Here is a 25,254-nt window from a genome sequence, read left to right as displayed (position 1 = left end):
TCTAGATGCATAAGCAAGACACAGATAAGTCTCCATTCTTGTTTACTTTCCATATTCCAAAGAGGATCAGATCAGCCTGTGGGATGGGAAGGCAAGGAGATAATTATTTTTGTAAGATAACAGGAAGAAGAAAAGACAGGTAGTTCTTTTACCTTAAAATCAGCTGCCTTATAAAGCTTCTCTTGCTTGCCCTCCATGACCCTAAATAACATATACATTTGGAGGGCTAGATACAGCAAGGAAAATCCAGCAAAGACAGAGGAGACTTTGCCAAAAGGAAATTTGAGAAGAACAGGACTGAAAGAGCAGACAGAGGTAACTCTGATGTACAAAAATACATTTATTTTCAACAATTTCAAAACCACTGCCTTTTTTTTTTTTTACAGTAAAAATATTCAAATGGAACAATAAAACCAAGAACAGTATATATATATGTATAGATATGACTCATGCATTTGTATTACTGTGTTTAATACAAGTATTGCAATTGTCTGCCTCATTTAATCCTTTAAAACCATGGTTGTGGTTTGGATTTAATGCACTGTCCAACATCATCAGAAGGGATGTGAGGATTCTGGTTTGCTTTTTCAGACCAGCACAAGCTAGAATGTGTGTGAGAACTGATTGTAGGGATAGGCAGGGAAATAGGACACCTTTTCACGTAATTGAATCCAAGTCTTAATCTAGAAGAAAATGCAGGTTCTCCTGCACATGCTCTTATTGACAGCAGTAAAACCATAACTGAAAACCTCTGCAATCCCAGTCTCTCTAGCCTCATTTTCAAATCTTCTGTGTTTACTGTTGGGGTTCTCAAGCACAGGTTAAACCACATTGTGCATCTACTACGTATTTATAATATTCACAGAGTCAAAAGCTGCAGCTAGTCTCCAAAACAGACACATTAGTCATATATTAAATCAATACAGCAGAATCCATTGCAAACAGAGGCTGGCAGTGATAGAAGGCACTGACCCGATCTTTTGCTCTCTCTTTCTTTTCCTCTTCATACACAACTAGACTGTGGGAGCAATTTATGTTATACTCATATTACTTCCTCTTTCCCTCCTCCCTCAGGTAAATAATCATCTAAGCTTCAAGGATTTCCATTACATTTCCTCCAATGTAAACTTGCAGAGGAAAAAAAACAAATGATGTTTCCAGGCTGTTACTTTACATCTATACAAAGCAAAAGTGGACAATACTCCAGCCTCTGCCAAACACTCCAGGTCAGCACCTTCCAAAAAAGTAAACAGCTGGTTGCACAAGCCAAACCTTAGAGGTCCCATGGATTGCTGCAGCCTCAGGTATACCACAGTGACACAGTAGTTAACTTCCTAGCACCCTACAGGAGCAGTTTTCTATTATGAACACAAGGTTTTTCCAGCTGCCATCAGCAATTATTTGCCCTTATGCAGGAGGTATGCTCTTGCAGGCGTGATCCCATGCATATTCTAGGGTGAGCTATTTCCAGACATACATGGAGCCCTCTCTGGTTCAAGTAGCAGTGTGACAAACTACTCTGACAGGTGGTGATAACCACTAAGTCTCAGTGAAGATGAAGTCTGAGTCAAATCAAGAACCAGGCAAGTCTTTTTGATATTCAATTTTGTCTCTCTGTTTTTTGTTTATTTGCTTTGGAGCAACTTTAGGATAATATTTGATTAAAACTAGTTCTCTGGACAGTAGTTTCTCTAAAAATCATTTAGAAATCATTTAGAAAGTTCTCAACCTCCATTCAGATTAAATTTCTTTTTGAGAAGTGAAAATATTTCCATTTATATCAAGTAACTTCCAATTTTTCCTCCTTGATTCCTCCCATTTGATAAGTTATTTTAACATATTCTCCATTACATCTTCAAGAGTATAGATGGAGAAATCGGAGGAGAAAAAAAATCGTGAAAAGAAATTGTGAAAATTGTAATCCCAAATCTTTCTTTTTGAATGAACATAAGCTCATTTCTGTGAATAACTTAGAAAATTTGAAACAACACTGAACATTTTCATTCTGTTTCCTGTTTTAGAAATTATATGGAAAATAATTTCTCATTTAGTCCTCTGCAGCAGCTCACAAAAGCAGTCCCTCAAATCCTAATGATCAACAAAGACTGAGATCAGCCCACAGTTTAGCTCAAGGCCCACAGGACCATTGTTTATGTACATCCCTCCCATCTATGTCTAAATGGGAAGCTATGGCCTTGCACTAACAGTGTTATTACCAGATTGGGCCATTAGTGTAAACTACTTTGGTGTTTCAGAAGAACAGAGACACTAGCAACAGTTTATGCACATGTGATGGATGGAAACTTAAATTTAAATAGAAAAACACAGCCATCACTCTCCAGCTTATGTTTGGAACTAGAGCAGAAAAGTGAGGGAGCAAAGAGAAAAGAATTTTTTAAACCAAGTGAAAAGGCTCACAAACCTTACTGAAATAAGGGAGCAGAAGAATTGAGAATATTTAGCTTTACTATTTCACACAAAAAACAGTTTGCTACATGTTGGTTTTAAAATTTTAAACTTGAAATACCCTCCTATTTTTTCAGCAAAACTATGCTTAACCACTGTTTTTCCTTTCTCCCCTTTCAAGAGACATCAGCATTAGAACCCTGAAAAGACTTTCCAGCCTCTTAACAGAATGGACACGTGGAGCTGAGGTTGGTTTGTAGCCAGTATGTTACAATGCAGACAGGTAGCAAGAAAGGCCTAAATCCTACCCATCTTCCCATTTCAGTCCAGATACACTGTCCTGTAATCAGATTGTCACTTGACCTAATTTCTGTCCGCTCTTACAATTTCAAACACTGGAACATCATCCCAAACATGCTTCCAATCTTCCTTCCACTCCCATTAGGTTTTATTACTCAACACTCCACAGAATAAGGTCCACTTTTAGCACTGCCAACTCATAAGAAGTGGATAAAAGCTACTCACCACTAAGTCTATCACCTGCATCAAAACTCCACCACTCCTAGGGGCTATCCTCAACTCAGTTAGGTTAAGAGATGGATTCTTTAGGAGCTTTTTTTGCTAACTTTTTTTTCCACAAACCTCCCTGCACTGATCAGAAATGATCAACCAACCCAGAAAGCAAAAATTACCCTGATAGCATTTCCACCCAGAAATGGATGCAGTCATTCTGCAGCACTCACAAGAAAGACCTTTCCTAGCTCAGTTTTGTAGATCTGACTACGCATCCTGTTCTCTCCAAAGAGCAGTCCCTAAATGCATGTGTCGTGTCCAGCTAAAATCTCTTACACATCCTGAAAAGCATTTAATTCACCTTAAATCATTTACTTCAGCTCAACTCTTAAACACATGACATCACTGGAAATAAAGGTACTGCAACCAGTGCAACCAGATCCACTGTTGAGCTGGGGTACAAGGAAGTGTAAACACACTGACGTTTGTGCACACTGAGATTGTGGTTATTTTCTGTTTGTTTTCCTCATCTTCCCTAGCTGATAACATCAAGAGCCTTCTCAGAAGTGAACAACAGAGATAGAGGTGAGCAGATGATGAATATCATTAAAACATTCATGACAGACTCACGGTCTGTCCTGATAAAACCTTTTTCTGCTCCATCATAAGAAATGATAATATATATCTCAAAAAAAAAAAAAGAAAAAAAAAAAAAAAAAAGACTTGCAGGTATACACAGAGAAATAAACGGTGCTGATTGAAATATGACAGATAACTGGAACACACTTGGAACCAAAGTGTGATTCAAGTGCTCACCACAGTCCCTGGTTGATTGGAGTGTGTGTGTGCGTGCATGTGTGTGTGATTCAGGTCTTGTTTTAAACATATCTTCCTTTACTAAACATTAAATTATTTCCTAAGAAATAAAAAGCTATGTACATTGTAATTATCTACAGTAGGCCTTCAGCATCCTTGCTATTCACATGCATGGCATTTGAGCTGCATTCATAAACTCAAGCATGTTCCCTCATTGCTTGTGGTGCTGTCCCCTCCAGCCAATCCACAGTCCAAGGAAAACTGATGTGCACTCTCTGAATTTATTTTTCCCCTTTCTCAGCAGTCAACAATGCCAGAGGGTGACTGAAATTAAAAGCAATTACAAAAAGGCAAGATCCTGGAAAAAGCTGAGACATGCACATCACTGGAATGTGAGGGCTGTTGGCAGGTTGCAGAGTCTGGTCCAACAGGCCAGCCTAAGCCTTCTGGCAGGATGAAGCAGATGATTCATGACTCACAAAAAGATCAGAAAAGGGACCATTTACCTACATTTACCTTGCCTAAGGTACCATATCTTCCTACTGTATTAGAATACTTAATTTCTATGCTGTATTTAAGAGGAGTCAGGCATTCAAATCCCATTGCACACTTCTCTTATTCTTTGCTTTTTATTTCTGATCTGATGGAAATTTCCTAAGTATGAAGAAACCTGCTATTTATGAATGCAGCCCTGGTAAACAGAAAAAGCCCACCCCCATCCCCTCCCAAATGATAATAATGACATATAACTCTCTTTTTTTTCATAATAATAATAATAACAATAATAATTACAAATAAAAAGTCAGAAATTTTGTAGACCAAGAGGATTCTCAGTATTAAACACTAGTGCAGTTGGGAATTTCCTTTGTGCTTTCACTGTTGGCAATAGTTGAGATGCTTCCTGTGGAGGAGAAAATGGAGAAGACAGTCAGCACAGCAGCTTCAACAGTTGGGTCTCTATCAGTTCTCACTCCTTCTTAGGATGTAAGTGTAGAGACGGAAAAGGTGCTTAAAAGTAACACATTCTGCATTGCACTTACAATAAGCACAGAGTATGCAGAAAATCTATTATTACAGTTCTGTTGGCTACCAGTAAACTTGTTAAGCTACTAGTGACATATTCATTTGTAAAGACAGCACATCAACAGTGTAAGCTTGGCTCAGTTGATTTTTCTGAGGCTTCACTGAATTTGGGAGCCCTCCACAGGGGTGTAAGGGTCATGAACAGATCAAAGTGTGACTCGCAGCCATTACTAACTCCTATAAATCTACTACTATTTCCAGTTTCCTGCTCTAGTCATTTAACAACAGGATAAAGGATGGAAAACTATAGGAAAAACCCCCTGTTACTATGTAGATAGATTTTTTCCCTATCTCGGTGTCTCAGCATCTGCTTGTACATGGGATCACAGTGACTGCCTTGCTTAACACCCACATCCTCACTTAATATACAGCGAAAAAAGCCCCAGCCAAGGGCTGTGTCTCACCCATCACTCGCGTGTCCAGCTCTTTGTCCATCAGCTCTTCAGGATCTGTGAACTCACTCAGAGTGATTTTGGGTGCATTTTCACTTTGGCTGACAGAACCAATCATTTCCTGCTCCTTGTCATGCTGAACTTGGGCATAGATATTAATCCAAGGGATTTTCCTGCACAGAAAGGAAAATAGGTTATATTTTGCCAAGGGATCCTTGGTATGTCACTGATTAATCAGACCAGTTAAACTGAGACCAATCTCAAAAACACAGCAGTGGAAGTGATGCAGAATATCAGCTCTCAGATGGTGATGGCACCACAGCGATATTCAGCCTTAAGCATGCCATTAGCATCCACTAATAACTATACCACCCTAAAGCTACCCCAAAGTCTCAGGCCACTGCCTTCCTACCCTGTGCCCAGAGGCTCCTCCAGCAGTAAACCTGATGTTCTGGTGCTGCCCTGTTCTGATGTGCACAGTAGATACTGCACACCTAGCTCAGACAGCAGCAGTCAAGTAAGTATAATCAGTCGCAATTGCCAACTCCCTCAGTATTTATTATATGATCAGTGGTGCATTGGAAACCAAAAGTAAAAATCAATTGAAGCACTATTATTAACTGAGAAAAAAATTGCTAGGTTTGTTTCTATTGACAGGCCAACAGTGACACAGTAGAAAATGCCACATCAGAAAGAGTTATAAAGAATTGATCCTGCCTGAGAGACAGAAAAGGACTTGTACCTCATAAAGCCCACCTAAAGTCTATTTCTTACCATTTCAAGGCAAAACGTGGTTTGTCATGCTAAGGATCGTGACAGTTTGCAGGGACTTATTTTCCCTTGCTGCTTGGGGAACTGAGAAAGTGAAAGCATTATTTCTTCTTCCTAACTCCAAGAGAAGTTAATTTGGACTATTGGCATAATATCCTTGAAAATCAGATAGACAGACAGACAGATCGTCAGGTAGGCCCCCAGGCATAGTTCCTGGGGGAATATTTAAAATAAGAGAACTGACAAGTGATGTCTTAAGTGTCCTAGGGTCACTAGGATTATTTGTGTGCAGTGGACTGTTGAAAGGTGACCAATTGTTTTTTCTACCTGCTGAGCCTATAGGTTGGTGGACTTAATAATAAGGAGCCTGTGTGCAAACCAGCAAAGCACTGATCCTATAAATCTGTGAAATTAAAAATTCATGCAGGCCCATGCTCCTCCCAGAACATTTTCCTGTTAGCAGCAGTTCTGTATTCAGGCCAGGACCACTGTTAATCAGAAAAGTACATACTGCTAATGGATCTCTGCATCACTAAGAGCTAGGGAAAAGCTTTTGTTTTCATCTCCTTTTAACTTTCCATTCATAATTGTTGCATGCGCTGAGCTCAAGTATTTGCTTTCTGTTCAAAAAAAAATCAAGCTGAGGACACTCTGGGTATCCAAATTCTAATTTTTGGCAGTTCCACATGCTTAGAATAAAGCAGATTAAGAACTGGTAAGTTGAAGAGTTTTGGACTAAGCAAAAGTCATACTTTTAGCCATCTATTCTCTCTTCCTCCCTCCCCATCCAATTTCTAATGTATTACATTCTCAGACACGTTTTAAAAGGACAGAGTCTTTTCAGCCCTGGAGCACAACATGAGGCTGATGGATGCTATACTCCAGGTTTCATAAACGCTCAGGATGTTCAGCTAGTAGAAGAGTTTATTTTATGAGATATAGGAGCATAACATGATGTGGACTGTGGCAGTCAAAACATGCAGGTCCTTCTTCTTGACTTATCCTTGACCACAGATCCAAAGATCCAAAGCAGAAACCTAAGAAACAATCTCACCAAGATGAAAAGGAAAACACTCCTTACTCTGGCCCATAGAAAAGGTAGCAGAGGGAACAAAGTAGTTGAAATTTGGACAGAAAAAGATGCAATGTCCCAATTTGAAGGTTTGCAAACTATTCATGTCCAGATATTTATTTTTGTTTCTAATACGGTGTTTTGTCACTAGGCAGGATGTGAGCACATAGACTATTTAACGCACTAAGTAGTGTACTGAATACAAAGTTATTGATAAAAAGCTCCATCTGCCTAAGATATATTCTTATAAGGTAGACCCTTAGCTAACAGGTTGTTCTTATCCCATATTTTGTTTGATAGTTTGCAGCAGCAGAGAATCACAGGCCAGCATGTGTCCTGCCTACTGTCAAAGCAAAAGGTGTATTTTAACATCTGGCAAAGTGAATCTCAGCACATACTCCCAAAGACACTTTGATGCATAACACAAACTTTTCTGGCATCAAGTCTCCCTCCCTTAATATAATGACACCTGTTTCTTTGCTCTTGCAAAAGCCATTCACTTTGCAAGATACAAATGAAATCCTACTGCACTAAGGCAGTTGGCAAGATGGATGTAGAACTGTATGAAGACATCAGTCATGTTTTTTGACTAGGTGAGCACACAGGCTTCCCATTTTCTGGTCTGTGGTTCAAACAAATCTGCTGAAGCAGGAAACAGTTTGACTTCTGAGCTCTTCATGAGTTTTCAGAGCACTGATGTGGAAGAGAAGGAGGTGGATTTTTTGTCTGTATTTAAGAACTATGGAGCTGTACTTTTCTAAGCCTTAGGCCAGTACAACTCATTCTACACCTGCAATCCAAGCACTGCTCTGCCTAAATTTTCTGTAAACCACCCAGCATCTCCTTCTCCTATCCTCCACAATTTTTCAACTTACCTCTTGAACTTGTAGATTAAAAAAACAGCCAAGCCTACAAACACCACAGACAACAACATCAGCATCGCCGAACTGCTGTGACCTGTGCTGGAATCAACAAGTGGTGCTGCAGGAGGAAAGGTAGAGCATTACATTTGCAAGACATTAGCAAACACATAACTACCAGTGAATTGAGCTCACCTCTGTCTTTGTCACATCTGCTTTATTATCACCACTGCATGGTGCATGCTGTTTCCATCAAGGCCAATCAGTATAAAATTAATTGACTCTCATATCCTTTGAAAACCACATTCCTTTTTCAAGGCAATGCAGTCTAACATCTCCTAGTGAAAAGGCACAGCAAGCCATGCTCAGCTGAATGGCTGATCCTGTGTTAACACTGAGCTATTTCTTTTTAGGTTTGCCCAAGGACAGAAGTGGAAATGAAATTTATGAAGTTTGACTTAATAGACATCTATTCTCTTTCGGAGAAGTAATCTCAGAGTGGCTCCCATCTTCCAATGACATGTCTGCCTCACATGCTCAAGAGTCCTGGTCTTTTGAGAAGCCCCAAGGCTCCTCCTTCTAACAAGACCTAATTGTTACCTTTTAATTCAGTCATTTTTTGTATCGTAAAGGAGCCCAAATCAATAAACCTGGACCCAAGCAGGCGCTACACTGTGGATCTTTGGTCCACTCATCCTTTACATTTTTGGTAGAGTAAATAAAGTGTATTATAAAACCTTGTTTGTACAGCTATTTCCACAGCTCATTGGAACACACTGTCTTAATGGACTGAGAACTATTAAAGCCTGATGAGAACGCTCTAATAATGTGCAAATGATTGTAAGTAGCATCTGAACATTTCTCTGCATAAATATTATTTGGTTCTTTTTTTTTTTTTTTTCTTCCTTTTTCTCCTTTGTTCTCTATTCTTTTTCTATCACTTAGATAATGGGGACAAATTCTCTGCAAATAGTTCTCTGGTTCTTTCTGCAATTTTTCACATTTAGGATTCTGATCCTACCACTACTCTGCTTCCACCATTTCTATGAACTCTTTCTTGGAAAATAACTGACTCTTATTTCACTCAACTCAAAAAAACTATGGGAATAGTCATGAAACAAAATGCAGATGCAGCACTCCCACTTACAGTGTCTTACTAAAACAAACCCAGAGACAAAACTGGAGACTGCAGAAATTTGTATCTCATTCTGTTTTGTAAATTAATTCCTTTCAGACTATCTCTGTTAAGGTCTAACTCTCACCTCCAAACAACAATCAGAAAGCAAAGATACAAAGACATAATCTGCAGAACAGTATGTGAGTCTTGGTTTTGCCCAAGTCTTGGCTCTCTGGGAGTCTCAAGTAAAAGGAAGCAAACATGCTTTATCCTTGGACATGAATCTCACTTTTCCAGAGATGCTATCAGCAATGTCACATGCACAAGATCCCATGCTTCAGATAACTGCAGGAGCAGCCATAAAAAGCAAGGGCAAAATAAATACTTCATCTCCTGTACAGCCATCATTGTCTCAGCAATAACCGAGAGCTTCACTCTAGGCTAGCCAAAATTCTCAGCTGTAGCTGAGAGCTTCACACCTGGGCAAGTGTGATGAAGCTTAAAGCAACTACTTGCTACTACATGAAAATGGAGATAGGTAACAGTGAAACAGTGATTTGTAGAAGTTAATATTCAGATCTAGATCTTTTTATGACTGTTGCACACATAAATTGTCCTGGCTAGTCATACCACTAACAAACCTTCTACAATGATGATATGATCCAATATCCATAAAAGTTAGTAAGAATGCTCCCACTTAATTCTACAGGTGCCCAGTGAGAGTTTAATAGAAGACCATTAACCTGATACTCTAAAACACTTGATAAACATCAACACACTAGTTAATTACACCACAGGGAACTCTTATATGGTACTTTCAATACTTTTACAGCTAGTGCATGAAGATACCACTGCTTGGTTCTATTTGTAATACTTCCTTCTGTCTCAGTATGACAAGCTCTAAGTAACCCAGTAGCATACACCAAACTGTTGAGTCCTGTAGTGTAAACCCATTCACCTGGAACCGTATGAATCCTCAAAAGAACCACAGCCTTTTACTCCACACTCACCTAATGTTAACTGAGTGACATACACAATGACTTCAACACCAGGTTTCAGTTCAAACTGGACCAGGTTCTGATTGAGAGCATTAAAAAGGATTTCAACAACCTGAGAAAATATAAGAGATACAGGTTACAGAAGAGAGCCAGCTCAGGAGAACGTTCAGAAATGTTAATCACCACTTGTAAGCTACATACATCTCTTGCTGTCTTCAGGAAGAGAAGGAAGAAAGCAGAGAAGAGAAAGGCATGTGAGAAAACTGAGGAAGTAAAGAGAAACACGCACACACTTCAGATGGAACTGAGTGTTATTGAATTCAAGACTCCCTAAAGGACAGACACACTTTTGAGACTCAGAGTGTTATTATAATTCTCCGGGGAATACAAGGCAAGAATTGGAATGTGGTGTGGAAGAGAAATTAAGGATCTTCTCATCTTCTACTATGTCCTGTGAGCTGGATCTTACACACTTGGAAATCACTGAGACATTCTCATCAGTGACTGATGGAACTGAGCTAGGCAGTCCAGCCACCAGTCTACTAACAACTCCTTTCTCCCTTTGATTCAGGACAAGCCTAGTTACGTAGCTCCTGCTGAAATACATTGTTGGGATGCTACTATCCAGTGATATCAAACTTTTTATATTTCTCCTTCATTTAGATGAGGGGCCTTGAAATGGAGGCTACTCACAGCTCAGCAAGCCAGATGTGATGCATTATTTGATTGCCTCACAGCATATATTTATCATGTTACCTGGAGCCTGAGCTTGTTAGTGCCTGGTCTCCACCAAGTAATTCTTATGGTCAGGACAGAACTCCTCAAGTAGGAGCCATTAACAGGTTCTAAAGTACAACTCAGTAGACTGTCAAATACAGTTAGATCACTAGAGCTACAGCTCATGGTCAACTAGGTCAGAAATGCAATCAGATGTCTGCATAATACTGATATACGAAAAATGCTCACAACCATGTTTTCAGAGAGAATTCTAATAGGAGTAGGCCCAGCTGAACTGGACAGAAACAATTCCAAGAAAATATCTCCAAATAGCCTTCAAAATCTTCCTTCTACTATGCCTTTCCTTTTTGCACACTTAAAAGCATTAACTTAAGAATGCAGTTTTGCTAGCTTTCTACAACAAACATACTACACCGAAGGGGCTAACTTTGTTCAGTAGGTGAAAACAACTTCCATGGGATTCAGGAATCCCTTGAATGATTCAAAGTTTGATCACAGAAGAGTTACTCCCATAGGCAATTTGAGATGGGCTACCCATAGCTTCCACAGAGTAGAACAGTAGGAATGGTGCATACAAGAACATCAGCTAGAGCAAAGCAGCTTTTTCAGAACTCCTTCACTCCTTTGCTTTCATAGATTTGATGTAACTGCTTGGTAATTCTAGCAAAAAAAAAGCTTCAGCAGACTAGTGCTCTTGTACCTAGCTCTTCCTTTGCCTGTATATCACTGTAGCTATTCATCACCGTAATTACCTATTTATCTAAATGGATGGATATTGTAACTTTCAAATACAGTTTGCACATACCATGTGCTGCTTCAGAATAAAGACGTCTTGTTCCTGTGATATACGAGCTGAAGAGTTTGATTTATTTTTAGTAAACCTCAGTATATCATCTTGCTGTTTTGGCCTTTGTCTATTAGCATTCCTCCAAGGAGTGGAGGGAGTATATATTCAAGGTTCCTTTGGCCATAACTACTGTAGTGAGGGCACACTACTGATCTAGGTAGAACCATTGCTGGTAGACTGTGACACATCTCAGTGAGGAGCTTGGAAATCCCACTTTCCCTGTGAAAGTCGTTCTCTTTAATGGTATAAACTATACTGCCACAGTCCAACGTGCATCCAGTTACATCACGCATACTGCAAGTCAATTCCAGTGCTGAAAAGGTTAAGGGGTCCATCTGTAAATGTTACGATGGGAATAAATGATCTGTGAACCCTTTTATCCTTACCTGTTCCAGATCAGCCTCACTGCTTTTCCTTCTGTCTGTAGTGTTTTTTTGGGGTAGCACAAAGAGCTCAGCAGAAGTAGGCAACCCAGGAAATACAGCTACCAATATTTGTTCATCAGGAATACCGGTCACCTAAAAAAAGTAAAAAGGTGGTCTCTAGCTGCTCTTCTACTGCTGATTTTTCCATTCACTATGGGAAAATACGCTCCCATCAAACTGCAATTTGTCAGTTCTGCTATAGCTGAATTGCTGTACCCACTGAGTGAGTCTTAAAATAGAGGTTCTGCTAATGATGTTCTCTGTCATTTCTAGAAGTAAATGTAGTGTGTACAACATCCATGTGCCCAAAGATCACAACCCAGAGTTCAAAGTCAAAACCTATGATCTCTTCATATAAGAATTTTCCATATAGTCCCTCGCCACAAAAGAATAATGCAAAGTCAGATCCAGAGACTCAAGGAGACTGATAAGCATGCAACTAGTGGGGACACGTGATGAAAATTACTTGCAATCACCTTCTAACAACAGGTTTGTGAGGATCCACATTTGCTACATATGAAGCAAATGAAACACAGCAATGGGGCAGCCTACTTCTGGTGATTTGTCCTATAAGAACAGATTGTAGATTGCAACCAAACAGTCAAAAAAGAATATACAGGCAAGCATTTCTATATGCTTTCTACTGTTGACGTTACTGTTATTACAATATAATTCATTTATTTTCCCTGCAAACTTGACTTGAATACATTACAATGGAAGACCAGCTAAAACAAATGAAATAAGTGTTTTCTCAGGGTGGGAAAATAATCAAGGGAACTCTCATAAGCTGTGAATTTTGAGTAGGCTGCAGATGAGGAAAGCTGAGCAGGAATGCACTTTCTTCATAAAAATAATCAGTCACCATTTCTAAGAACAGATGTAGCTGAAGCAAAAAAAAAAAAAAAAAAAAAAGCAAGATACGTTTTGGTAGAAAGTAAAAAAACACAAAGGCTTGCTCATATCTATTTCTTGATTTCACACAAAACCAAAATCCCGGGCTATTTGATATCATAAATTATTATGTCCGCTTTCCTGCAAGAATTGAGTACTAGTTTACATATTCTAATTAATCCCAAAGGAAGATTCAGTATCTTCAGAAGCTTCTCTTTGACCTGTGTTTTAAGAGATAAGTTTATTTTCCCTCTGAATCTTCATTTTCTGCCCTACTTGGAAAGGGAGTAGACCTTTATAATATTCACTAGTTGCTATACTTAGTTCCATTGGAAGACTGAGTATTAGGAACAGATAAAAATATCTTCCTCATGCACCTAACATTACTACATCTCTCTGTCTTCTTGGGATGGAGTGGATCCAGCTGTCAAACTGCACACAGTAACACTATCCAAATGTTTGGGGCAAAACCTGTGCAACCTGTAACATTGATTTTGGCAAAATAAGAATAATAGTGATGCTACTATAATCAAGAATTTTTAAAGTCCTCAGGGATATTAAAAGCTGAAAAATGCCACAGAAACATTAATAAAAGTAATTACAGTATTTCCACAGAACTTCCAATATAGTTTTCCTTTATAAAAAGATTCAGCATATTAAGAAGCAGTCGATTTGAAATGATAGCTTCATTACTGAGTTCTTCCCACTCTTTAATGCTAGTATATTGAAAAAGTCTGTGTACTTTATCAGCCTATTCTACATCAAGCAGAAGAGGTGGAAACAGAAGCTTACTTGTGCTAAAGCTCTCCTGATGACTTTGCCAATATCTTGTCTCCACTCAGGGATGTCAGGATTGTGGTAGTCCAAGTTAGGAGAAAATGAGAGGAGTTGAGATTGGAAATACTCTGGAATAGAAGAACAGTATTGATGAGAAGATTAAATGGGAAGCACTTAGGGTAATGCGAAAAGTGTGGATTCAGTAATATCTCCTATTTATTTCCATGGAAACTACAACAGATACAGAGACCAATAACACTATTTGATAGAGCAAATTCTCAGCTACAAAACAGTATTTTTCAACACAGTCACCACGATTAGCTGGGCATTTTCATCAGCGATGAACAAGAGTCTGCATGCTTCACTCATAAAAATCTGCAACAGTGGAGGTGACCCACTGTCACTGTTGTCACTGCTGAAACACCACACCCACTGCCTCACTATGCTCACATCCACTGTTTGGTCTCAATAAATGTCCAGCAAGCAGGATAGAAAACTTGCAAATAATGTACTTAAAAAAGAAATCTTGCTCTAATGCCAACCTGTGGCTTTTCCCAGAAGAAATGGAAATAAAAAACAAGGGAAGCGAGAAGAAGTCTTCTTTTCATGTTGGTCTTAAGCCACCCAGGCTCAAGTAATTTTGCCACTCAACTTCAGGTTCTGCTTACAAGAAAGTTAACTAGTAAATAAGATGGTATCTGCCTGAAATTTGGAAACTCTGTGTAATTACATGCACTATGGTTTGCAGAGAAAACACATACTGTAAGTAATATGTTTTCAAAAGCAGCCATTATCTGTTTGCTCTCCTGGAGGGAAGCCACGAATGGTTAATTCCCCAACAAATCAAAGCCCAGTAGTGCTAATGACAGGGTAATCAAGTGATGGCTATTCATGAAATGCTTTGAAATTACTTCCTAATTGACTGATTGCAGGAGGAAGAAAAACTTCCTAGACTTCAAATTCAGACCAATTTAAAATTGTCTCCAATTCCATCTCTCCTCTCTGGTGTCACTACAGTCCAAGCCTAACGTTTATGACCAACAGGCACAATGAATTTAGGAGAGTGGGAGACACAAGTTCAGGATGAGAATCACACTCAGATAGAGATTCTCAGGGTAGAAGACTGTCCTTTCTGTTTCTAGGGATGTGCTATGTCACACCTTGAAGCACCTGATCTGCAGACACATAAATAAGTACCATTAATCATTTTTAAGAAGGTACCAGCTTTACATCAAGCTAAACCAGCAAGAGTATAAAGGAGGAAATCCACAGAACAGCAGGGATGTACCAGCACAGCATTTGTCTTGCATCTTTTGCAAGTTCTGTTCTTTCTTTTTAGACATTGCAATATATTTTTAAATAAAACAAGTATAGAAAAGTAAGCAATCTCTCTCATGTTATTTCTGAAGGCTTAACCCAGAGCCTGACATATAAAGCTTTCGACATTTGAACTCTCAGTACAACATCCAATTTATTTTTATTTTTATTTTTTTTACTAAATTCTGCACTGTTAGCTAATTTTTTGAAAATCCTCAATAAATCTCCTCTACTGCTAACACCGCAAAGGCATATTCATGCTTAGAGCCATAATAATTTAACACAGGGCACAGATTAGAACTGGTAACGTAATTTTACCAGAGTAAATGTTTACCAAAGATGTCCCTTGTTTACGTATTCAGACTTGCACTGATCACCAGATTTGGGTTGAGGAAGGACTCCTTCCTTCAGTGAGCTCAGTTTACAACATAGCCTTGTGTATAGGACTATTTGGATGTTCCAACTGCATGAATTACTCTGTGATAAAGTCCCCTTTGGATATTTTAGAGAACAGCAAAATTTCTTACAGTGTATTTGGAAACACACTGGGATCTGCTGGGACCTTCAGTTCGCAAAGATATACAAAGATTGAGATCACCTCTTGAATACTCCAGATTTAAGTTTATTCCAGAAACCAGTGGAAAGCTGCAAGTTTCACATAACGAAACACAGCATTTTGCAATACCCAAAATATTCGAGCAGAGATTTACTTAACATCTGCTAATACTGAGCTTGGATATTTCTAAATCATATCAGCAAATTATTAAAAACTCATTGCATTGCACAAGCAGGCAGTCAATAAGTATCTGTTCAGCTGGTGGTTAAATCTGAACATAGAGCTTTCAAGTCAAATTTAATTACAGAAACAATGCACACGCAGTTCAATCATATAGGGCAACCTCAGTTATTTGAAGACCAGGTTTCTCAATAAAATTTGCTGCCTAAATAAAAGCCTGTCCTTGAATGCTGGATGCTAAAAACTAGGTAAGTAAAATGAAGGCTAGCCCAGCAGAAAATTCTCCTATGTACAGGTACAGCACAAACATATCAAACGAGATGCGTAGGGAAGTCCAGTGAACACACAGTGAACCTCCGGCTGTGATATGGAATATGGGCAGAAATACCACCAACAGAGCCATTTCTGTCCCATTTCTTCCAAACTCTTCACCTTTGTAAAGTGACTATGTGAAAGAAGCATGTCTGCTTCTTTCCACAACTAGAAAACAGAAGAGAGATGCTCTGCCTATATTCTAAAGTGTTTTTTATTTGGAAAGTTCCCAGTCAGGAAGCCAATGAGAGCAAAGCAGAAGCCAGCCATTTCACTACAGTGCTGGATTTACAGACACAGTTAGCTTCTCTATTCAGTTCACTTTGCATTTAGTAAAAACAATAAATCTGATCTACTTTGTTCACAGCTAACAAACATTTTACTTCGGAGGTCCCTCCTGGCACAGGGAGTTCAGAGTTCATTCTGGTTCAACAACTGCATGTTCTTCACTTCTATATGCTCCCTGACATCTCATTATAAATGGATGAAGTTACCATGTACTGCGATCTCCTTGGTGTCTTGGATGAGGGTGTTGCCTGCAGCAACCTGCACAGTGACAGTGTTCATCCCCTCCTCAGTGAAGATGTAGGAGATGCTGCTCTCCAGGGTGATGAGGGGCTGCAAAAGGGAAACAAAAACAATGATATCAAAATCAGGATGCAATTAACTTAGGCACAACAGTCAGCTGAATAATCAACCAGGCCAAAGTGTCCTTTTACCCCTGGCTGATACAGGGTGCTCAGATCTGTATGTTCTGCTAAATTCAAAAAGCATGTGATCCAAATGAGACCCAAGCATGGGACCCAATGAGACCATTCCACAGGCTAAGCTTTCTCTCACTTCACTAAATACCTCCTTAAAATTTTTTCCACTGAACTGCAACTCATTATGCTATGAATGCCTCAGCAGAGCACAGCCAGTGATTGCAGAATTAATGCTGCAGAATGCAGTACTGTAAACACATAAGCATGAACACTCAGCATAGTTGCTTTCTCAGCTGTCCAAAACAGAAGGTCCAACTCAAATCAGCGTTTGACTGTAATCCAGAGACACAGTATTTCTTCAAACAACTCCTATTTGTCAGATTCCGTCCCAGCCCTTCTCTTAAGAATCATTAAGGTTTGAAGTGACTCCTAAAATTATGTCCAACCATCAACCCATCACCACTACAACTACGACAGAATCACAGTACTATTAAGGTTGGAAAAAACCTTCGAGATCATGAAGTCTTGCCATCAACTCATCACCACTTTGTCCACTAAACCATGTCCCTAAATGCCATATCTCCACAGTTCCTGAACACCCCCAGGGATGGGGACTCCACCACTTCCCTGAGCTGCCTGTTCCAATGCCTTAACACTCTCTCTGAAAAGAGAATTTTCCTAATATTCAACCCTTGCTAGTCCCACTACACTGCCTAGGACAATAACTGCACAGGGAGACCATGCCACCATAGTTTGGAGGTACCGCCATGCTGTCACTTGGTGTGAGGATCTGGCCAGTAACCCTGTCCAAAGCCACTATTAGATGTATTAGGGGCTCCCCAAAACCTCAAGGACTCAAACAGCTCAGCAAGGTTTGCTCTCTTACAAGTGCAAATCCATGATCTATCTCAGAGAGCTCTGCTCAGGACAGAGCAATGGCACCAAATATTGTCTTGCTCATGTTTCAAGACCAAAAGGCATAAGCTACCTTTAGCTATTAAGCTAGCAAGTTATGTTAAGAAGACTTAAAACATGGCATAACACCAGAATAAAGTTGAGCAGTATTTGGCTAGTTCCAAACTGTGGCAGAGAAGGCTGACTTCACCTACATCTTCTCAAATACATCCCTGATAGTATTACAGCTATCCCCTTTGCACAGGAAATTCTTATAGATACACATCTAGAGGAGAAAAGTGCACCACATTTAGGGAAAGAGATTCACTTATTGAAAATCAAAGGTCTTGCCCCAATAGCGCCTTTGAGCTGACAGCTGGTCTATAGAAAAGCCTCTTGTTTGGATTAAACCATTACAATAGAAACAGTGATACAGTCTCCATTGCAAAAGCACTTAGAGGTCTAAGAGCACAGACAAAACAATTGCACAATTATAGCTGTCCCTTCTCCAAACTGATAGTTTGTCTCCAAAGGAAAATATCCTAAACATTCTCTTTCCAGCTCTCACACTTAATCCCAACAGACTGATAATTTGCCTGCATTTCAAAACAGTGACCACACGTGTCATATTCATAGACAAATCAGTTTTCACTGGCATAAAACCAGAGATTTTTCCCCTGTAGAATGCCACCTTCTTTTGACCCTCTCATCCATTACCTGAAAAAGCAACAAAGGAAAGGCTGTCTGATCACTGGGATGGCAGCTTGGGGTAGCTCTGCAGTTGCAGCTAACATATACTAAGATACACATCCTGGACGAGCAGAACAGACCTACATTAAAATTCAGTGATATTAGCAATATACTTGGAGGTTACAGGTTGTGATTATGTGCAAAGGCAGAAAAGAGGAACCAATCTGGTCTTTAAAATTCTAATTCCCTTCTGTGTGTGTATGCATGCTGGACATTCCATTATCATGGCTGATTTCACCTCCATCATGGAGTTTTAACATTCAGCCAACTCCTTAATTTTAATTCAGGCACCAAGACCTGGAAATCAACTCTAAATTAAATCAAGTAGTTTAAGGTTCATTTGCTCAACCTATTAGACAGCTGGACACATTTATTAAACTGGACCTGTGTTAATCCAAGCAAATTGGCCTTTGGGTATACTGCAAAAATTAGTACAGTAGAAATTCAGTACAACGACTCCAGCAAGATGTTGAGGGCAGCAGAAGGATCTCAGCCAGGTTACTGGAGTGGAAGACAACATTTTCCTGTGCAACAGCACAGAATACCACTGTGAGAATGCGCAGTGACACAAGACACATGGTTTTGCTTGGGATGTCTATGGGCTGATCAGACATAGAAGCTGCTATTCTTCAGCACTGGAATCAGAGTGTAACAATGCCAGGCAGTTACTGTGCACAATATTACACACCACATCCCACAATTCACAAACAAACCAGTGTGCCCAGATTTGGCCAGTACTGAGTGCCACAGTTTATCCACAAGACACATATCAAACATCCCAAAGGAGTTTTGATGTAATTCAGACTACTATTTTGGAGAAAAAAAATAAAACTATAAAGTATCTACTGCTGTATCTACACATATTGCCGTACACTGAGAGCGGCTAAGCACCACAACTGAAATACTGGAGAGAATACAAAGAATGAATACTGCTCTGGATCTTTAATTGTCTGCAGATAAGAGGAGCCATCTCCTCTGATCTGTATCTCAATGTAATTCAATAACACATAAAACCATTTCAAGGAATTAAAATTTTAGCTACTCCACATACAGCTATGTCCAAATCATCTACACATCTACATCTGCCTGTACTTTACTGAAATTTGAACTATATGATAGCGTAAGTAACAGATCCTATTTACAAGAGAGATGGATGACAGATGGATGAAAATCCTTAGCAAACAAAATTGGTTTTCTCCACATTTCCTATACTAATTTCTATTTCAACAACTCTTCTACATTAAGGACAAAAGTCATGGCAGAATAACTATGACACCTAGATTGTTTTCAATATAGTAAAAAATGACAAGACTTAATCGGCTTTTTGTAAATAAAAGCAGATTCTAAATTGAAAAATAGTGGCAGTACAATTCAGTGCTGCCACTATTTTTCATGGAGGATAGTGCCTGTGTCAGCTGTCTCATACCTGAAGCCTGCATCAAAAGCTGTCACTAACAAGCAGTTCTGCTCTCTCCAGTAGAAAACACAATCACGACTTGTAAATTCACTTACTTTAATTATTGATAGAAAAAGTTTTTCATGTTAACTTTTTGCCAGCATCTTCAACATTCCCTATAAAGAATTCTCATCTCTATTTATCTATCTATATATCCAGCACATGAACAATAGTCAAAAACAGAGCTTCTTGAGCTTCTAACTTGAAATTCTGGATACAACTGGTTATTTGTGTGATTCTGTTTGAACACCAACAGCTTTAAAGTATTGTGTTGGAATGTAGTGTTATATACAGCATACTGGTACATAATGGAAACACCTATGGTTATTTGAACACTGGCAGTTTTTAAACAGTGTTGAAAGCCAGTATTATCCCATACATAGAGATATATAATTCAGTTACATTGCAAGTGAACTCTGGTAATAACAGTGGTCTTCAGAGCTCAGTAGGGCAGATAACAACCAGATGTAAAAAAAGTAACTACTTCCAAGAATAATGTGAAAGAGGAGGAAAAAGATACACAGAGCTGAAGTTTAAAGTAATGACAACCTTTTTTAGAAGGTAAAAAGAAGAAAATAACATAAAATAAGCAATGACATGAAGTTTTCATTGGGGTTAAGGGAGTTCCCTGCCTGGTTCAACAAGCTTAGCAAATAAATGTAAATCAAAAGGCAACTGTACCTTGGTGCTGTTACCAAACCACCAGAAGTAGGTAAGTGTGCCTGCTTGACTGGGCCAAACTACTGCAGTAATGTTGACATCCTTATTCCTGATAGCAACAAAAGGGACACTCAGATGGACGTGCTCCACTGGACCTGTGGGAAGAGACAGCTGATTATTAGAGGTTCCGAGTTAAATCTTCCCAGCTTAGTTGTAAACAGCAAGGATTCTTCCATTAAAAGAATCAAAACACTGTCGGCAGTGAAGCACTATTATAGACATACAAAAGAATTTCTGAAGCCAATAAGCAAAAGATACTAAATTAATAAACAAAATCACCCTTTTTTTTCCCCACTCAAAAATGTGCACTTCTGACAGCGCTAACTTCAGACAGGATCAGGACTGTGTTTAGAAGACATTTTTTTAAATGCAGTCTGAGGGAGAACAATAAACTTGTTTCGCACAGGATAGGGCAGGCTGCTGTAGAAGTCTTGATGGAGTTATAGACGCCCGTGTTCACTGCAGGGGAGTTGGACCAGATGAACTTTAAAGGTCCCTTCCAACTCTAAAGATTCTATGATCTTATGACAGGACACAAGATATACAATGTTTTGTTGAAAATCTATCCAGTGAGCTAACTAAGATTAGTGGCCAAACCACGTTAACTAAGTTGGCTTAAACCTGATTATGTAAGAGGTATTTACGACTTGATTAAATATGCCCTCACAGTTCCCCCTTAGAAGTTATTTTAAAAAAGATTTATGATTTTGGGCAAGAATAGTAAATCTTGGTATCATTTTGACTTTGGCCTAACTTCGAAAAGCTGATGGGAAGCCAGTGAACAGCAGCAAAAAAAGGCAGGAACAACTTGAAAGACGTGTGCATTGGCATATCGAGGCAGTTTCCACAGCGTCATAAGAATTTGTTTTCAAAAAGATTTTTTAAAAAACAAAACAAACAAAAAACACCAAAACATAAACACACATCAAACATCAATGTAAATTACATCTATTAAGACCAAATGTCCAGAATAAGTACTGTACAAGAAGTCCAGAATTAAGAAGAAAATTCCTCTTGCCAACCCCAACAAAAAAGTGTAAAAAATATTCAGGCTTTTGGTTTGTTTTTTCTTAAAGCTTTTCCTTCTGTCTCAATTTCTTCTTCCTCATCGAATATGCCAGTTTTGCTTATACTGAATTCTAGCTGGTAACTGGTGTGTTACTGAGCCCGTCTTGAATGGTACCTTTTAATATACAGCAAACTCATAGGCTATCACTATGAATGAGTAAGAAAAGAGGTTTTTTTCTAATATAAAATATTAAGTCGAGGAAGCATAAAATTGCTGATTTTAACTGAAATTATCTAGTTATGTTACCTCTCAGCTTTTCAAATATGAAATGGGGATATTAATTACTTCACCTACTTGGATGACAAGAATACTGCAAAGCAAGAGCTGTTCTTTTACCACCAGAATATAGAGCTTGAAGAACAGAACCATCTCCTAAGGTTTTGGCTCTCAGTTTAATTCCCCTTTTCCTAAGGGGTCTACCAGCATGTCATTTCTGGAATTTGCCTATATGAAGTACACAGGATTCCCATGAAGAGCAGGTTCCCCCAAATATTTTCTGACAATGCATGAAGAAGAAAAATGCTAAAATCTTGCCTTTCTTTAAATGAGGGGATGAGCAGCTTGAAAGTAGATTCCACTAAGATGAAAAGATGACTGTTCTCTGTTAAGGCTGAAGGAGAGAAAACTACTTGAAGCCCAGGAGCTACTTTCTCTCTCTCTTTTTTTTTTTTAAAGCACGAAGTTCCAGCATCAGACAGACATTATACCAAAGGTGATTTATATAGCTGCCATTCTGCCTGTACAGTTGAGCTTCAAGGGCAAACCTCCAATACTGACTAGTACATCAAAATATATTAAAAGTCTAGTACTATTTTTTTATTATTTATTTAATTCTCACTGCTAGTGTGAATGTAAATGTCTGGAAAATACTTCCCTAGATACAATGATAATAAGCTGGCCATCTTAGAAGGATACAGAATTCAAAGAAGAGAGATCTGAGAAGCTGAGGGAGAAGAGGACACAAATAAGCCTAACAATTGCCCCTCTTCTGCATTCTGTTCTAAAATCCTCAGCATGGAATAGCAGTTCCTGGGAGAAAAATCAGATAATCCTTACAAAGTTCGTTGTTATTACCAGGTAACCATCACTTTTGTCAGCTAATGGTCCAAGGTGAAGGAAAAAACAGTTAATGCTCTAATAACAGGTTGTAAAATGCAGCCATGATTGACTTTGAGGGAATTATGAGCATAATAAAAGCTTCAAGGAACATTTATTCTTTCAAGCAGGGAGCCTGAGATTTAAAAGAAGAAAATAGTTCTCACATTTTGGAATTGTTGGACTTGTTTCCAGTGGGAAAGCTCAAACACAAGACTGGCAGAATAGAATATTTTCTGACAGGCTATGGGAAAAGATGGACATGTCTGAAAGCACCACAACCAAAGAGGTACATCTGAACACAGATTCAGTTGCCTATCCAAGAGAACGAGTAGTCTTATAACAGGACAAAGAACCGAGACCTTCCTGGTCTCATCCTGGGTTCTCTCCTCCCTTCTGAGGCTTTGATAAGGTCAGTCAAGGGCTCTACAATTCTGCTCGTGTGTCAGGTGGAGAGAAATTAGACTCATCTATGTAACAGCGATGGAAAGTCAGAAGCGCACGTCAAATGCATGAAGCACAAGTTTCACAGCAGTTCTCAGTACATCCATATCCCAGGAAATACACTCATCACAATGATTTTTGTCTTATTTAATATGTGCTGAAAACATAAATACTGAGTAAAAATGCAGCAGATTAATCTAAATCTCTTGGTATTAGAAGCACACTAAAAACACATCTGGATTTTGTTTCATATGCTGTTTTACCTCTGACCTTTTCAAAATCCTTCTCAAGCTTTTCTCTGCATGTGCAGACTGTAAATACACTTTTGTTAAAAGATGCTTCCTCTTTATTAAATAAGCCAAAAGTTGCATATGTAAGTGAGGTTGCATGCACTCCTAGCCCCCACTGAAGCTGCAGGGATTTTCAATGAGTTCAGGATTTTGCCCAAGGAATCTAGCAGGAGGAAGTACTTACAGACCACATGCAAAAAGAGGACAGCAGTGTCAGAGCCCAAGCTGTTTTCTGCATATGCTGTCACCTGGAAGATTCCAGCACTCTTATATACATGCCGGATGCCATCCTCAACAGGGCTGAAATTTGCATAGGATACTGCGATGCCATCCCCAAAATCAAGTTGAATATTTGTCCTCTGGAGATCACCCTGCAACAAAGAAGGTTGGATTAAGGAACTGGGCTGATAAGAGTGATTTATATTACATTCTATCCCACTGCTCAGCTCCATTTGATCAGTGTGGACACAAACTCATGACTTTACTAAAAAAGTCAAGCTTCATTCTGCCAGATCCAAAAGGGGCCAGATTCAAATCACTGCCAAGCTAACTACTTATTATTATTAATGTTTAGAGTAGTTGAACATTTGCAGCTGTTACTCTGTCATCTTGGATTTAGAGATTTTGAGGAAGTAGAATGTCAAAGATGCATATATCAGGGGGATCATATTTGATTCTTCTGGTACAATGCATGGTTGGGGATAATGTGTCACTGCAAAGGGCAGGACTTTACACAGCCCTATGCTGAATGGGTGACATCCAACAAGCACTTTCATCAGAAGCAGCAAGGGAGGCACTACAATGGTGGGAGGTTAGATGCTAATTGCTAGATGCAATTCCCAGGTGTAAATGGAAGCCTTGGGAACATTCTGGAGACAGGTTAATAATTGACGATACTGACATACTTGGGTCTAGCCTAAGCTAGTTTTCAGGCTTCCTGAATAGTCAATGGAAAAGAGAAAAAGAAAAGAAACAGACTAATACATTTATTCTAAGATAACTGAGACAGGTGACACGAATTATCTTCTGCAAATATCCATCTCTGTACCCCTATGATAAAAAGTCTAGATAACTAATTTCAGCTAGACACGTAACTTCTGGATGGCAGAATTTATAAAGGTTGAGTCCCACACAGATGACTGACAGCTTTTGTCTAATGTCAGTCAACACAGAGATTGGGCCCAGTGATACGCAGGAGAATGCAAGAGAAGATGAGAAAATCCCTACTAAGATTACTGTCAATGATAGCTATTAAATGAAGGAGAGAACGGCAGACAAGTGATTCCAGCATTGCAGGTATTGTCTAGAAGCAGCAGCTGCACTGCTTAAGTTTAAATTACGTTTTAAATCACCGTAGTTGAACTATAGAAGTGTCTGTTATTTCAGCTTGTTGGAGCCTTACTAGGTATTTGTTCTCAGCTGACTAAAAGTAACACAAAACAAGTCTAATTTAAACAGATCTAAAGCCCACCACAGTGATTTCACTAAAGTGAAATAAAATTACACCCTGAAAATACCTGTGCAGCTTTCTGTATATATATAAGCTGTATTAGCTCAAATAATTTATCAGGAAAAGGGCTCCACTGTATTTTCCCTGGGTGAAAAAGACGTCACTACCTTTTAAAGATGACCCCAGCTGTACTGATGATAAGTTCTCAATCATCAGTTCCAGAGTAACAAAAAACAACAAATTAAAAATCTCTGCTTCTAAATGTATGTGAGGTTTTTTTTTTGTTTTGTTATTTTTACTGTTATTTTTAA

The 25,254-nt window shown here is 38.9% G+C and overlaps 1 protein-coding gene across 1 annotated transcript in view; it reads right to left on the bottom strand.

Moving 5' to 3' along the window:
• Positions 1-320: 320 nt before the first annotated feature.
• Positions 321-25,254, bottom strand: part of SORCS3 (sortilin related VPS10 domain containing receptor 3) — a 272,688-nt gene continuing 247,754 nt past the window's right edge. Inside the window, exons 19-27 of the mRNA XM_085229454.1 lie at positions 23,678-23,864; positions 20,557-20,690; positions 16,566-16,689; positions 13,722-13,834; positions 12,000-12,131; positions 10,041-10,140; positions 7,929-8,034; positions 5,223-5,383; positions 321-4,636 (exon numbers count right to left, since the gene is read on the bottom strand). Of these exons, the coding sequence (XP_085085580.1) occupies positions 4,572-4,636; positions 5,223-5,383; positions 7,929-8,034; positions 10,041-10,140; positions 12,000-12,131; positions 13,722-13,834; positions 16,566-16,689; positions 20,557-20,690; positions 23,678-23,864 (1,122 nt within the window). The 3' untranslated portion in view covers positions 321-4,571. The remainder of the gene's footprint in view (positions 4,637-5,222; positions 5,384-7,928; positions 8,035-10,040; positions 10,141-11,999; positions 12,132-13,721; positions 13,835-16,565; positions 16,690-20,556; positions 20,691-23,677; positions 23,865-25,254) is intronic.

Source organism: Meleagris gallopavo, chromosome 8 (genome assembly GCF_905368555.1).
Source record: "Meleagris gallopavo chromosome 8, MGAL_WU_HG_1.1, whole genome shotgun sequence".
NCBI lineage: Eukaryota > Metazoa > Chordata > Aves > Galliformes > Phasianidae > Meleagris > Meleagris gallopavo.
This window is presented reverse-complemented; position numbering and strand designations above follow the sequence as displayed.